This window comes from Anolis carolinensis, unplaced genomic scaffold, assembly GCF_035594765.1.
Source record: "Anolis carolinensis isolate JA03-04 unplaced genomic scaffold, rAnoCar3.1.pri scaffold_14, whole genome shotgun sequence".
NCBI lineage: Eukaryota > Metazoa > Chordata > Lepidosauria > Squamata > Dactyloidae > Anolis > Anolis carolinensis.
In genome coordinates this window covers 11,479,008-11,496,507 of record NW_026943825.1, presented here as the reverse complement: position 1 = coordinate 11,496,507, position 17,500 = coordinate 11,479,008, and the positions used below count along the sequence as shown (strand labels likewise).

The window sequence follows — 17,500 nt, the reverse complement described above, 5'->3', positions numbered from 1 at the left end:
GCAACGGAGCATGGGAAACTCAAGAGAGAAAACCAAAACAATTTTAATGAGTAGTTTGTTTGTAGCGATGATGTTAACACGTGGTGTGAGTCTGTGGTGATGGTATTTACGTGTGGTGTGACGTTGTAGCAAAGGTAATAAAGAGGATTGAATGTAAACATTATGCCATTCTCGACTTTGCCTAAGTCGAGTGTTCTTCAATAAAGATCCTGTTGATAGCAGATGCCTTTGATCTGTTTTCATGCCGGTCGTTTGAAGTAAGCGTGACATATATATATATAGATTATTATTATTATTATTATTATTATTATTATTATTATTATTCAGTACGGATTGCAATGTAGGGATCAGAGTCCTTTGCGTGAAGGAATGATGATGATAATTATGATAATAATTATCTATACACATAATAAAAGAGAAAATAGTTCAGAGTGTTGAGGAGCCACCAAGTCACTCCCTCCCAGAACATTGCAGGTTACAGCGAGCACATCCCAGTGCTCCTTTCTCTCTCCATTTGCATGACCCCGCCCACTGCCTCTCCCTTAACCCTTTCCTATGGCACACAGCAAACAAAGGAATTGATCAGCAACTGAACATACTGGAGACAGGTTTGGGGAGAATTCACTATGATTTATAGGAGTTGTAGGGACTGGGATGTATAGTTCACCTGCAAACTAAAAATGATGGAACTTGAAGTAACCTGGCACACAAATCCAACATGGCCAACTGTGAATACTGGCACGGTTTCGGGGTGATTTCCCTAGCAATCTGGGAATTGTAGTTCACCCTTATCCAGAGAACACTGAACCCAACTGATGACGGATCTGGACCAAACTTGGTACACAGACCTAACATGGCCAACTGCGAATACTGGAGGAGTTTGGGAAGAATTGACCTAAGATTTTTGGGAATTGTAGTCCACCAGTATCCTTATGCATTTCCATAAAAAAACAAAAGGAAAGACTGAGTTTTTTCTTCTTAGATATAACACATGACCAAACTGAGAATACCTAACGCCAAAAACAAACAATGCCTTTTTCCCAAGCTAGTAATTAATAAGTATGGATTGGAAGGAGGTTCAGAGTCCTCTGTGGAAATAAATTGTTGTTGTTGTTGTTCTTTTCCACAAAGGTTTCTGAACCGCCATCCAATCCATACTGAATTGTCATTATAATCATCATCATTCCTTAACACAAAGGATCCCTGCTTTGCAATACATGATGAATTATTATTATTATTTTATTATGACACAGCAAACAAGATAGACATGCTGGATTTCGTATCACAAAATCTCAAGTCGAACACTTCCCAAGTGTCTAGGACTGTGTGATGTATTATTATTATTATTATTATTATTATTATTATTATTATTATTATTATTTTATTATGACACAGCAAACAAGATAGACATGCTGGATTTCGTATCACAAAATCTCAAGTCGAACACTTCCCAAGTGTCTAGGACTGTGTGATGTATTATTATTATTATTATTATTATTATTATTATTATTATTATTATTATTATTTTATTATGACACAGCAAACAAGATAGACATGCTGGATTTCGTATCACAAAATCACAAGTCGAAAACCTCCCAAGTGTCTAGGACTGTGTGATGTATTTTCGGATGATGCGCGCAGATCCCAGTCGGGTGGCCTTTTGCAGTTGGCAGATCGTAATTTTGTCAATGTCTATTGTTTCCAAGTGCCGGTTGAGATCTTTTGGCATGGCACCCAGTGTGCCCATCACCACCTGCACTGGTTTCTGCCAGAGTCTTTGAAGTTCAATCTTGAGGTCCTGATAGCGGCTGAGTTTTTCATGTTGTTTTTCGTCGATGCGACTGTCACCTGAGATGGCGACATCAATGATCCAAACCTTTTTCTTTTCCACAACTGTGATGTCTGGTGTGTTGTGTTCCAGAACTTTGTCAGTCTGGATTTGGAAGTCCCACAGTATCTTTGCGTGCTCATTTTCCAAGACTTTTGCAGGTTTGTGATCCCACCAGTTCTTTACTGCTTATACTTGAGGCATAAGTTCCAATGGATCATTTGGGCCACATAGTTGTGCCTCTGTTTGTAGTCTGTCTGTGCAATTTTCTTACAGCAGCTGAGGATATGATCTATGGTTTCGTTGGTTTCCTTGCACAGTCTGCATTTTGGGTCATCAGCTGATTTTTCGATCTTGGCCTTCATTGCCTTTGTCCTGACGTCTTGCTCCTGGGCTGCAAGGATCAGGCCTTCTGTCTCCTTCTTCAGGGTCCCATTCGTGAGCCAGAGCCAGGTCTTCTCCGTAGCAGCTTTTCCTTCAATTTTGTCAAGGAACTTTCCATGCAATGTTTTGTTGTGCCAGCTGTCAGCTCTAGTTTGTAGTGCAGCTTTCTTGTACTTTTTTTTTGTCTGCTGTGCTTTGAGGAGTTTCTGATTTTTGACTTCAATCAAAGCAGGTTCTTCCCTTTGCTTGACATATTCTGCCAGGGCATGTTCTTCTTCTTTGACTGCTTGTTTGACTTGTAAGAGTCCTCTGTCCCCTGATCTTCTAGGCAGATACAGCCGGTCAACATCACTGCGAGGGTGCAGTGAATGACGAATGGTCATGAGTTTTCTTGTTTTTCTGTCCAAATTGTCCAGTTCCATCTGTGTTGTTGTTGTTATTATTATTATTATTATTATTATTATTATTATTATTATTATTGACACTATGACATAGTATGACACAGCAAACAAGATAGATATGCTGGATTTCATATCACAAAATCACAAATTATTATTATTATTATTATTATTATTATTATTATTATTATTTCATATCTGTCTCATCTGAATGCCGGGGTTACAATGTCGAATTAAAATGCAAAAAATTACCTAAATGGCTGGAAACACGTACCCTGTTTCCCCTAAAATAAGACATCCCCAAAAAATAAGACCTAGTAGAAGTTTTGCTGAATTGCTAAATATAAGGCCTCCCCCGAAAGTAAGACCTAGCAAAGTTTTTGTTTGGAAGCATGCCCACCAAACAAAACACCATAGAATGCAGGACTGGTAAATGTACATTATTATTGTTATTATTATTATTATTATTATTATTATTATTATTATTATTATTTTATTTTTATATCCCGCCTCCATCTCCCCAGAGGGACTCGGGGCAGCTTACATACCAGTTGTATATGGAAATAATGGTAGTAACAAGAAATTTGTTACAGTTTGTCTGGTTTAGTTATGTTGGTTTGTGATGACAACTACTGTACAGTATAGAATCAATGTTCATTTTTTTTGTTCAACAATGAATATGAATTCTTCTTCATGGAATAATACGACATCCCCTGAAAATAAGACCTAGCGCATCTTTGGGAGTAAAAAATAATATAAGACACTGTCTTATTTTCGGGGAAACACGGTAGATCTAAATGTCAGATTCCAACACACATTCAATTCATCCATGCCTATAAAAAAAATAAATTTAAATGCATTTCTCCTGCAATTTGGGGCTGCATTGTATACAACTGCGCCATTCAAACAACGTCATAAAAGCTTGACGTAATATATGAAACAAACCGTTGAACGTGTGCAATCAAAATATATCAGCCTGTAAAATAAGATTAAACTGAATTTCTACCCGTTTCCCTTTTCTTGACGCCTTCAGAACATGTACCTGAACTTTGCCGAAATCGGGACCAACATCAAGAACCTGATGGAAGACTTCCAAAGAAAGAGGCCGAAGGATCAGCAAAAGCTGGAGTCGATCGCCGACATGAAGGTCGGGGGATTTTGCTTGTTATCTGAGCGTTTTGCCATCCTTTTTTCCTCTTAATCTGTCTAGCTGGCAATTTATTAGCAGCATTGACATCGGAGGAGATTTGGAACAGTAGATCCTCTGGTTTTTGATGGTCTTTAAACCAAGGTTTGCTTGCATGCTTTTAAAGGACGCTTCGGTTTTGGTTTTCTTGCACTGGCAGGGGGTCAAGATATTATTCTTATTGTACAGTTTCATCCTAGATCAGGGGTCCTCAAACTTTTTAAGCCGAGGGCTGGTCTACAATCCTTCAGACTGTTGAGGGGCCGGATTATCATTTGAAAAAAAATACAAACAATTTCCGATGCACACTGCACATGTCTTACTTGTAGTGCAAAAACAACAACAACAACAAGAACAATGAAAGAACGATACAATATTTAAAAATAAAAACAATTTTAACCAACATACATTTATCAGGATTTCAATGGGAAGTGTGGTCCTGCTTCTGGCCAATGAGATAGTCAAGTTAATTAGGATTGTTGTTGTTGTTGCTGTTGTTGTTGTGTGCCTTCAAGTCATTTCAGACTTTGGGCGAGCCTAAGTCTAAAATGTATTTATTTATTATTTATTTATTTACTGCATTTATTTACTACATTTGTATCACACCCTTCTCACTCCAAAGGGGACTCAGGGTGGATTACAAATTATATGTACATACAATATATTATATTATTAGCATAGCACAATATAAGCATTATATATTACTATATTGAACTATACTGTAATATTATTAGTAATATTATATGTAATATAGAATATATAATTAATATTATCATATGGTATTATTATTAGTGTTATATTGTATTACATTATAATACTATTATCAATATTATATGTATATACAATATATTATATTATAAAACTGAGGGCGGGGGCCAGGTAAATGACCTCGGAGGGCCGCATCCGGCCCCCGGGCCTTAGTTTGGGGACCCCTGTCCTAGATGTTCTGTTTTTCCTCCAGAATGGACATCCCAGGGTTCCTTAATTTGCATGACCCCGCCCACTGTCTCTCCCTTAACCCTTTCATACCCTTTCCTATGCCACACAGTTAACAGGGGAATTGATCAGCAACTAAACAAGAGTTTTGGGGAGAACTGACCATGATTTACAAGAGTTGTAGTTGACCTACATCCAGAGAGCATTGTGAACCCAACCAACAATGGATCTGGACCACACTTACCATGGATAATGGGACTTAAAGTGCCTTCACTGATACTGCGACTCCCAGAATGGACCTTGGTTTTGGGAGTTATAGTTCACCTACATCCAGGGAAATTGTGACCTCCACCAACAATGGACTGGGACCAAACTTGGTACAAAGAAGTCCCATGACCAGCTGAACGTACTGCAAGGTTTTAGGGGAATGGACCTTGGTTTTGGGAGTTATAGTTCACCTACATCCAGAGAAATTGTGACTTCCACCAACAATGGACTGGGACCAAACTTGGCACAACGAAGTCCCATGACCAGCTGAACGTACTGCAAGGTTTTAGGGAAGTAGACCTTGGTTTTGGGAGTTATAGTTCACCTACATCCAGGGAAATTGTGACCTCCACCAACAATGGACTGGGACCAAACTTGGTACAAAGAAGTCCCATGACCAGCTGAACGTACTGCAAGGTTTTAGGGAAGTAGACCTTGGTTCTGGGAGTTATAGTTCACCTACATCCAGAGAAATTGTGACCTCCACCAACAATGGACTGGGACCAAACTTGGTACAAAGAAGTCCCATGACCAGCTGAACGTACTGCAAGGTTTTAGGGGAATGGACCTTGGTTTTGGGAGTTATAGTTCACCTACATCCAGAGAAATTGTGACTTCCACCAACAATGGACTGGGACCAAACTTGGCACAACGAAGTCCCATGACCAGCTGAACGTACTGCAAGGTTTTAGGGAAGTAGACCTTGGTTTTGGGAGTTATAGTTCACCTACATCCAGGGAAATTGTGACCTCCACCAACAATGGACTGGGACCAAACTTGGTACAAAGAAGTCCCATGACCAGCTGAACGTACTGCAAGGTTTTAGGGAAGTAGACCTTGGTTTTGGGAGTTATAGTTCACCTACATCCAGAGAAATTGTGACCTCCCCTCCAACAATGGACTGGGACCAAACTTGGCACAGAGAAGCTCCATGACCAACTGAACGTACTGCAAGGTTTTAGGGGAAGGGACCTTGGTTTTGGGAGTTATAGTTCACCTATATCCAGAGAAATTGTGACCTCCCCTCCAACAATGGACTAGGACCAAACTTGGCACAGAGAAGCTCCATGACCAACTGAACATGCTGCAAGTGTTATTGAGAATGGACCTTGGTTTTGGGAGTTATAGTTCACCTGCATCCAGAGAACCATGAACCCAGCCGACGATGGATCTGGACCAAACTTGGCACACAGACCCAACATGGCCAACTGCAAATACTGGCAGGGTTTGGGGGTGATTGACCTGGGAATCTGGGAGTTGTAGTTCATCCTTATCCAGAAAGCACTGAACCCAACCAACGATGGATCTGAACCAAACTTCAGTGATATTATCTAACACCCAAAACGAACAATTTATTTATTTATTTATTTATTTATTTATTTTATTTACATCACTTTTACCCCGCCTTTCTCCCCGAGGGGACTCAAGGCGGCTTACAATAAATAAGCAAAAATCCAATGCCTAAAAACAATGTACAAAACAACAATTCATATAAGACAATGTACAAAACAACAATTCATATAAAAACAGATACCATTACAAAATAACCTCACATTATATAAGTATGTCCAAGATTAGAATCCATTCATCCAGAATCCTCAATAAGTCTTCGTACAGGTTATGTAACAATGCCTTCTTCTAATAACCCAGGCATTGCCGGGTCCCCAAGCTAGTAACACAGTAGAGTCTCACTTATCCAACACTCGCTTATCCAACGTTCTGGATTATCCAATGCATTTTTGTAGTCAATGTTTTCAATATATCGTGATATTTTGGTCCTAAATTCGTAAATACAGTAATTACTACATAGCATTACTGCGTATTGAACTACTTTTTCTGTCAAATTTGTTGTAAAACATGATGTTTTGGTGCTTAATTTGTAAAATCATAAACTAATTTGATGTTTAAAAGGCTTTTCCTTAATGCCTCCTTATTATCCAACATATTCGCTTATCCAATGTTCAGCCAGCCCGTTTACGTTGGATAAGTGAGACTCTACTGTATAATATATATATATAATATTGTTGTTATTAATATATTATAAATTATTATATTTTTATTACTATATTATTATTACTATTACTATTACTATATCATTATTACTATTATTATTATTATTTTGTTATTTTAATATATTATATATATAGTAGTACAGTAGAGTCTCACTTATCCAACGCATTTTTGTAGTCAATGTTTTCAATATATCGTGATATTTTGGTGCTAAATTTGTAAATACAGTAATTACTACATAGCATTACTGCGTATTGAACTACTTTTTCTTCAAATTTGTTGTAAAACATGATGTTTTGGTGCTTAATTTGTAAAATCATAAACTAATTTGATGTTTAATAGGCTTTTCCTTAATGCCTCCTTATTATCCAACATATTCGCTTATCCAATGTTCTGCTGGCCCGTTTATGTTGGATAAGTGAGACTCTACTGTATTATAATAATGTGCGACTTTTAAGAGAACAAAGTGAGATATTATTATTTCATTATAATAAATATTAATATAAGAAGAAGACACTTTGTGTCTCTTTTAAAAGAGCAAAGTGGGATATTATTATTTAATAATAAATATTAATATAATAATTACAGTAGAGTCTCACTTATACAAAACACTCGCTTATCCAACGTTCTGGATTATCCAATGCATTTTTGTAGTCAATGTTTTCAATATATCGTGATATTTTGGTGCTAAATTTGTAAATACAGTAGAGTCTCACTTATCCAACACTTGCTTATCCAACGTTCTGGATTATCCAACGCATTTTTGTAGTCAATGTTTTCAATACATCGTGCTATTTTGGTGCTAAATTCGTAAATACAGTCATTACTACATAGCAATACTGTGTATTGAACTACTTTTCCTGTCAAATTTGTTGTATAACATGATGTTTTGGTGCTTAATTTTTAAAATCATAACCTAATTTGATATTTAATAGGCTTTTCCTTAATCCCTCCTTATTATCCAACATATTCACTTATCCAATGTTCAGCCGGCCTGTTTACGTTGGATAAGTGAGACTCTACTGTACAGTAATTACTACATAGCATTACTGCGTATTGAACTATTTTTTCTGTCAAATTTGTTGTATAACATGATGTTTTGGTGCTTAATTTGTAAAATCATAACCTAATTTGATGTTTAATAGGCTTTTCCTTAATGCCTCCTTATTATCCAACATATTCGCTTATCCAACATTCTGCCAGCCCGTTTATGTTGGATAAGTGAGACTCTACTGTATAATAATAATATGCCGCTGGGTCTCTCTTAAGAGAGTAAAGTGAGATATTATTGTTGTTGTTTGTCGTGAATGCCGTGCCTTCCTTTTGCAAATACAGATTCCCTTCTTGCCTCTCCTCCCTTTCCAGGCCTTTGTGGAGAACTACCCGCAGTTCCGGAAGATGTCCGGGACGGTCTCGAAGCACGTGACGGTGGTGGGGGAGCTCTCCCGCCTGGTCAGCGAGCGCGGCCTCCTGGAAGTCTCCGAAGTGGAGCAGGAACTCGCCTCCCAGAACGACCACTCCAACGCCCTGCAGGTAACCCCCACCCAAGTGTCATGCCGCAGCGAAAAAGCCCAATGCGATCCCAGTCTAGTGTTAGATCGAGCCAAGGCATATATCCCTTCCAACTCTAGGATTCTATTATTAGGTAAAGGCAAAGGTTTCCCCTGATGTTAAGTCCAGTCATGTCTGACTCTGGGGGTTGGTGCTCATCTCCATTTCTAAGCCGAAGAGCCAGCATTGTCCATAGACCAGGGGTCCCCCAACTAAGGCCCGGGGGCCGGATGCGGCCCTCCGAGGTCATTTACCTGGCCCCCGCCCTCAGTTTTATAATATAATATATTGTATATACATATAATATTGATAATAATATTATAATGTAATACAATATAACACTAATAATAATACCATACAATAGTATTAATTATATATTATATATTACTAATAATATTACAGTATAGTAGTATAGTTCAATATAGCAATATATAATGCTAATAGTGTGCTATGCTAATAATATAACATATTGTATGTACATATAATTTGTAAGCCACTCTGAGTCCTCTTTGGGGTGAGAAGGGTGTGATACAAATGTAGTAAATAAATATAGTAAATAAATAAATAAATTTTAGACTTAGGCTCGCCCAAAGTCTGAAATGACTTGAAGGCACACAACAACAACAACAATCCTAATTAACTTGACTCTCTCATTGGCCATAAGCAGGACCACACTTCCCATTGAAATCCTGATAAATGTATGTTGGTTAAAATTGTTTTTATTTTTAAATATTGTATTGCTTTTTCATTATTATTTCATTGTTCTTGTTCTTGTCGTTGTTTTTGCACTACAAATAAGACATGTGTAATGTACATCGGATTTTTTTTTTCCAAATGATAATTTGGCCCCTCAACAGTTTGAAGGATTGTGGACTGGCCCTCTGCATAAAGAGTTTGGGGACCCCTGCCATAGACACTTCCAAGGTCATGTGGCCACTGGCATGACTGCATGGAGCACCGTTACCTTCCCGCCGGAGCCGTACCTATTGATCTACTCACATTTGCAAGTTTTTGAACTGCTAGGTTGGCAGGAGCTGAAGCTAACAGTGGGCGCTCACTCCGCTCCCGGGATTTGAACAGCTCAGTGCTTTAACATGCTACACCACTAGGGGCTCCATATTATTATTATTATTATTATTATTATTATTATTATTATTATTATTTTATTATGACACAGCAAACAAGATAGATATGCTGGATTTCATATTAATATTATTAATATTAATATTATTATTATATTAGTAGTAGTAGTAGTAGTAGTAGTAGTAGTAGTAGTATTTCGTTCTCTGGTGGTTTTTAAGCAGAGTCTGAATGGCCATCTGTCGGGAAGGTTCAGATTGTGAATGGAGATAGACTGGATGGCCCTGGATGGCCCTTAGGGTCTCTTCCAACTCTAGGATTCTGTTGTTGTTGTTGTTATTATTATTATCAGCATTATCATATCCTGCTCTAGCAGGTTTATAAGCAGAGGCTGCATGGCCATCTATGTGAAGTGGTTTGATGGTGTCTTTCTGCCTGGTAGAAAGGGGTTGAACTAGATGGCCCTTGGGGTCCCTTCCGACTATATGATTCTGTGATTCAGAGTCTGGATGACCATCTGTCGGGAGGACTTTGATGGTACCTTCCTTTATGGCAGAATAGGGTTAGATTGGATGGCCCTTAGGGTCTCTTCCAACCCAAGAAGTCGAATTATTATTATTTTATTGTATGACACAGCAAACAAGATAGACATGCTGGATTCCGTATCACAAAACCACAAGTCCAGCACTTCCCAAGTGTCTAGGACTGTGTGATGTATTTTCGGATGATGCGTGCAGATCCAGTCGGGTGGCCTTTTGCAGTTGGCAGATCGTAATTTTGTCAATGTCTATTGTTTCCAAATGCCGGCTGAGATCTTTTGGCACGGCACCCAGTGTGCCCATCACCACCAGGACCACCTGCACTGGTTTCTGCCAGAGTCCTTGAAGTTCTATCTTGAGGTCCTGAGAGCGGCTGAGTTTTTCCTGTTGTTTTTCGTCACCTGGGATGGCAACATCAATGATCCAAACCTTTTTCTTTTCCACAACTGTGATGTCTGGTGTGTTGTGTTCCAGAACTTTGTCAGTCTGGATTCAGAAGTCGCACAGTATTTTTGCGTGCTCATTTTCCAATATTTTTGCAGGTTTGTGATCCCACCAGTTCTTTTCTGCTGGGAGGTGGTACTTGAGGCATAAGTTCCAATGGATCATTTGGGCCACATAGTTGTGCCTCTGTTTGTAGTCTGTCTGTGCAATTTTCTTACAGCAGCTGAGGATATGATACATGGTTTCATCGGTTTCCTTGCAGAGTCTGCATTTTGGGTCATCAGCTGATTTTTCGATCTTGGCCTGAATGGCCTTTGTCCTGATGTCTTGCTCCTGGGCTGCAAGGATCAGGCCTTCTGTCTCCTTCTTCGGGGTCCCATTCGTGAGCCAGAGCCAGGTCTTCTCCTTATCAGCTTTTCCTTCAATTTTGTCAAGGAACTTTCCATGCAATGTTTTGTTGTGCCAGCTGTCAGCTCTAGTTTGTAGTGCGGTTTTCTTGTACTGGTTTTTTGTCTGCTGTGCTTTGAGGAGTTTCTGATTTTTGACTTCAATCAAAGCAGGTTCTTCCCTTTGCTTTCCATATTCTGCCAGGGCATGTTCTTCTTCTTTGACTGCTTGTTTGACTTGCAAGAGTCCATTTGTTAGGAGGGCTTTGATTGTGCCTTCCTTATGGCAAAAGGGGGTTGGACTTCATGGCCTTTGAGATCTGTTCCAATTTGAGGACTCTGTTACTATTATTATCATCATTATCATTGCCTTCTCTGGAGATCTTTGAACAGAGTGGATAGCCATCTGTCGGGAAGACTTTGATGGTGCCTTCCTGCCTGGTGGATTGAGGTTGGATTGGCCATTGGGATTTCTTCTAATTCTATAATTCTACTATTCAGAAGCAGGATGTCCATCTGTCGGGAGGGCTTGGGTGGTGCCTTTCTTTGTGGCATAATGGGGTTGGACTAGATGTCCTCTTGGGGCCCCTTCCTACTCTCCTCCCGGCAGAACGTTCGGCGCCTGCTGCAGAGCCCGAAAGTCTCGGAGCTGGACGCGGTGCGGCTGGTGATGCTCTACGCCTTGCGCTACGAGCGCCACAGCAGCAACAGCCTCCCGGGACTCATGGCCGAACTCAAGAGCCGAGGCGTTTCGGAGAGACACCGAAAGGTATTGATGGGGCGGAATACAAATAAAGTATTATTATTATTGTTGTTGTTGTTGTTGTTGATTGGGTCCCTTTGGGGAGATAGAGCAGAATACAAATAAAGTTTTTATTATTATCATTATCATTATTATTATTATTATATTGTTGTTGTTGTTGTTGATTGGGTCCCTTTGGGGAGATAGAGCAGAATACAAATAAAGTTTTTATTATTATCATTATTATTATTATTATTATATTGTTGTTGTTGTTGTTGATTGGGTCCCTTTGGGGAGATAGAGCAGAATACAAATAAAGTTTTTATATTATTATTATTATTATTATTATTATTATTATTATTATTATATTGTTGTTGTTGATTAGGTCCCTTTGGGGAGATAGGGCAGAATCCAAATAAAGTTATTATTATTATCATTATTATTATTATTATTATATTGTTGTTGTTGTTGTTGATTGGGTCCCTTTGGGGAGATAGAGCAGAATACAAATAAAGTTTTTATTATTATCATTATTATTATTATTATATTGTTGTTGTTGTTGATTGGGTCCCTTTGGGGAGATAGAGCAGAATACAAATAAAGTTGTTATTATTATTATTATTATTATTATTATTATTATTATTATTATTATTACATTGTTGTTGTTGTTGATTAGGTCCCTTTGGGGAGATAGGGCAGAATCCAAATAAAGTTTTATTATTATTATTATTATTATTATTATTATTATTATTATTATTATTATGTTGTTGTTGTTGTTGTTGTTGTTGTTGATTGGGTCCCCTTGGGGAGATAGGGCAAAACACAAATAAAGTTTTTTTATTATTATTTGATTATGACACAGCAAACAAGATAGACATGCTGGATTTCGTATCACAAAATCACAAGTCGAACACTTCCCAAGTGTCTAGGGCTGTGTGATGTATATTATTATTATTATTATTATTATTATTATGACACAGCAAACAAGATAGATATGCTGGATTTCGTCTCACAAAATCACAAGTCGAACACTTCCCAAGTGTCTAGGGCTGTGTGATGTATATTATTATTATTATTATTATTATTATTATTATTATTATTATTATTATCATTATTATTATGACACAGCAAACAAGATAGATATGCTGGATTTCGTACCACAAAATCACAAGTCGAACACTTCCCAAGTGTCTAGGACTGTGTGATGTATTATTATATCCTTGGGGATATAAACGGAATACAAATAAAGTTTTTATTATTATTATTACACTATTATTATTATTATATTGCTGTTGTTGATTGGGTCCCTTTGGGGAGATATGGCAGAATACAAATAAATACAAATAAATTATTATTATTATTATTATTATTTTTTACACTATTATTATTATATTGTTGTTGTTGTTGATTGGGTCCCCTTGGGGAGATAGGGCGGAATACAAATAAAGCATTGTTATTATTATTATTATTATCATTATTATTACGCTATTATTATTATATTGTTGTTGTTGATTGGGTCCCTTTGGGGCGATAGGGCGGAATACAAATAAAGCATTGTTATTATTATTATCATTATTATTACACTATTGTTATTATATTGTTGTTATTGATTGGGTCCCTTTGGGGAGATAGGGCGGAATACAAATAAAGCATTGTTATTATTATTATTATTATCATTATTATTACACTATTATTATTATATTGTTGTTGTTGATTGGGTCCCTTTGGGGAGATAGGGCAGAATAAAAATATTATTATTATTATTATTATTATATTGGTGTTGTTGTTATTGGGGGGAAATTGGATCCCAAGGAAGTATAGTTTGGGATTGCAAACTTGATCCTTTGGGGTCTTGCCTCCTTTTCCCAAGCTTGTCTCTGCTGTGATCGAATACGGAGGGAAGCGAGTTCGAGGGAGCGACCTCTTCAGTTCCACCGACGCCGTGGCCATGACCAAACAGTTCCTCAAAGGTCTCAAGGTACCGCATTCACATATCTGAAGAAGTTGCCTTGGAGGATTTATAAATCTCTCTTATAAGGGTGCGTCTACACTGTAGAATTAATGCACTTTGGGACCACTTTACCTGCCTTGGCTCCATCATGGGTTTTGTAAGGCCTTCTCTGCCCCAGCCTCACCAAACTACAATTCCCAATGTCCCATAGCTTTGAGCCATTACAATTAAAGTGGTGTTAAACTGTGTTCGTTCCGCAGTGTAGACACACCCTAGGAATCTTGAGGTCCTCCAATTGAATGTTTTTTATGTTCATGGAAACTGCCCTGAGTCCTCTTGAGGAGATGGAGCGGTATATAAAGTTATTATTATTATTATTATTATCATTATTATTAAAACATCAAAACATCTGGGTGTCCCCTAGGCAACGTCCTTGCAGACAGCCAATTCTCTCACACCAGAAGCGACTTGCGGTTTCTCAAGTCGCTCCAGACACAAAAAAATATATTAATAATCTATATATAAATGAGTGATGGCATCACGGCGACTGACAAAACAACAAAACTACAGGCCCCCCAACCTCGAAATTTGACAACACAACCCATCATCCATGCCTCTAGGTTGATACAACAAAAAGAAAAGAAAAATAAAGTCCTAATTAGAGAGAGAGGAATAATTGTTTTTATCCAATTGCTGCCAGTTTAGAGGGCTAATCTCTGCCCACTTGGTCTCCTAGCAACCAACTCAGCCAAGGGGACAGGCAGACTTAGGCCTCTCTTAGGCTTCTTCCACTGGATTCCTTTGCACTGGATTATATGGCAGTGTAGACTCAAGGCCCTTCCACACAGCTATATAACCCATTTATAATCTTACTAGCTGTGCCCGGCCACGCGTTGCTGTGGCTTAGTCTGGTGGTGTTGGTCAGTCTACATTAGGTTGTATTTATGCTGTGGCCTCCACCTTCTTTATACTCACAGTAGTAGTAGTATTTGAAGTCTGTTACCTTCTTCAATTTTTGTGTTGATTGATAATTGCTTGAGATCCCTGTTGTCTTTGGTTTGTTGTTAGTTGTAATGTCTGATTCTGCTGAGTGCGGTTTATATTTTTATTGTGGTACAATAGTCCTTTTTTTGTTTTGCCTGTGTAGGTGTTTATTATTATCGTTGTTGTTGTGGTCATGAAGGTTGGATAAGTTAGATGCTACTGTATTGTTTTTTGGAGGCCCAGTGTAGCACTGACTGGCCTCTCAGCCTCAGTGCCTGGCTGTTTCTTGCCTGTGATGGTGTTGATTCTTATTGTTTTTGTTGTTGTCATTGTTATTATTGTAATTGTTTTTTTGGAGGCCAAGTGTGAATGTAGGGATTGGGGAGGTGGATGAGTTGTGTTGTCAAATTTTGTATTTGTTATAGTCACAATGCGTTGTTGTGAGTTTTGTGGGTCCGGATTGTGGTTTTGTGGTGTAGTTGTGTTGTTACAACCGGGAGAAAAGGCTTTTGTGTTGTGTTGTCAAGTTTCGTATTTCTGGGCGTTTAGTTGTGTGCCAAGTTTCGTATTTCTGGGGCGTTTAGTTGTGTTGTTATAGTCACGATGCACTGTTGTGAGTTTTGTGGGTCCAGTGTGGTTTTGTGGTGTGGTTGTGTTGTTAAAATCGGGAGGCAAGGCTTTTGCATTGTTTTGCCAAGTTTTGTGTTTCTGGGGCGTTTAGTTGTGTTGTTATAGTCATGATGCGTTGTTGTGAGTTTTTTGGGTCCGGATTGTGGTTTTGTGTTGTGGTTGTGTTCTTACAACTGGGAGGCAAGGCTTTTGCGTTGTGTTGTCAAATTTTGTATTTCTGGGGCGTTTAGTTGTGTTATAGTCACGATGTGTTGTTTTGAGTTTTGTGGGTCGGGATTGTGGTTTTGTGGTGTAGTTGTGTTGTTACAACTGGGAGAAAAGGCTTTTGTGTTGTGTTGTCAAGTTTTGTATTTCTGGGGCGTTTACTTGTGTGCCAAGTTTCGTATTTCTGGGGCGTTTAGTTGTGTTGTTATAGTCACGATGCATTGTTGTGAGTTTTGTGGGTCCGGATTGTGGTTTTGTGGTGTGGTTGTGTTGTTACAACCGGGAGGGAAGGCTTTTGCGTTGTGTTGCCAAGTTTCGTATTTCTGGGGCGTTTAGTTGTGTTGTTATAGTCACAATGCGTTGTTGTGAGTTTTGTGGGTCCTGTGTGGTTTTGTGGTGTGGTTGTGTTGTTACAACTGGGAGGCAAGGCTTTTGCATTGTGTTGCCAAGTTTTGTATTTCTGGGGCGTTTAGTTGTGTTGTTATTGCATGATGCGTTGTTGTGAGTTTTGTGGGTCTGGATTGTGGTTTTGTGGTGTGGTTGTGTTGTTGTAACCTGGAGGCAAGCCTTTTGCATTGTGTTGCCAAATTTCGTATTTCTGGGATGTTTAGTTTTGTTGTTATAGTCACTGCGCAAACAACTTTATCATTTTATATATATAGATATTATGTGCTTTGAACTTGATTACCTTGAGTCCACACTGCCATATAATCCACTTCAGTGTGCATTTTATACAGCTGTATAATCCAGTTCTAAGCAGATAATATAAGATTATCAATATACAGTAGAGTCTCATTTATCCAATATAAACAGGCTGGCAGAACGTTGGATAAGTGAATATATTGGATAATAAGAAGGGATTCAGGAAAAGCCGATTAAACATCAAATTAGGTAATCATTATACAAATTAAGCAACAAAACATCATGTTTTACAGCAAATTTGACAGAAAAAGTAGTTCCATGCGCAGTAATGCTATGTAGTAATTACTGTATTTACAAATTTACCACCAAAGTATCACCATGAATTAAAAACACTAACTACAAAAACATTGACTACTAAAAGGCAGACTGCGTTGGATAATCCAGAACATTGGATAAGTGAATGTTGGATAAGTGAGATTCTACTGTAATATGAAATAATTACTGTGATAGAATAATACAGAACAATATAATCTCTAAAACCAGAACGGTAAATAAAGAGCAACACTCTGAAAACAGGGAAATTGGGAATTCCACAAAGGAAACAATCAGGACCAGCTAACATCTCCCAAGAAAGGATTCTTCCAGAAAGGAAGCTGAGCAGGGAGTGAATTAGTGTCTATTCCCAAAGTCATTATTATTACTATCATCATCATCATCATCATCATCATCATCATCATCATTATTGTGTTGCTGTGAACCGTGAAAATGAATACAATCTGGCTCCAAGTATTCAAAAACACTAAAATCAGAATATATAAAAATTACTGTGGTATCATAAAACAGAACAATACAATCTCTAAAATCAGAACACTAAATAAAGAACAACACTCTGAAAACAGGGGAATTCTACACAGGAAACAATCAGGGCCAGCTAACACCTCCCAACAAAGTATTGCCATCACCAAAGTCTGGCAAATCCTCTGTTTTCTAAGGGCCACAGACAGTAGAAGCACATAAAATATCTCAAACAACACCACTCCGAAAACAAGGGAATTCCAGACAGGAAACAATCAGGGCCAGCTAACACCTCCCAACAAAAAATTCACTCAGGGAGGAAACAGCCAGTCTTTAAAGCTGCAAGGCCATTACATCCTAATCATTTCCCCTAATTGCAGCATTCATACTTGCCTCCAACAGACAAAAAAACAATCAGAAATATTGTATATTCACAACCTTTAGGAAATAATATCCCCTGATGGCGCAGCGTGTTAAAGCGTTGAGCTGCTGAACTTCTGGACTGAAAGGCCGCAGGTTTGAATTGGGGGAGCGGAGAGAGCC

The 17,500-nt window shown here is 38.3% G+C and overlaps 1 protein-coding gene across 1 annotated transcript in view; it reads left to right on the top strand.

Moving 5' to 3' along the window:
* vps45 (vacuolar protein sorting 45 homolog) overlaps positions 1-17,500 on the top strand; it is a 55,250-nt gene that overhangs the window by 16,880 nt on the left and 20,870 nt on the right. Inside the window, exons 9-12 of the mRNA XM_062964855.1 lie at positions 3,644-3,757; positions 8,375-8,542; positions 11,620-11,778; positions 13,622-13,729. Of these exons, the coding sequence (XP_062820925.1) occupies positions 3,644-3,757; positions 8,375-8,542; positions 11,620-11,778; positions 13,622-13,729 (549 nt within the window). The remainder of the gene's footprint in view (positions 1-3,643; positions 3,758-8,374; positions 8,543-11,619; positions 11,779-13,621; positions 13,730-17,500) is intronic.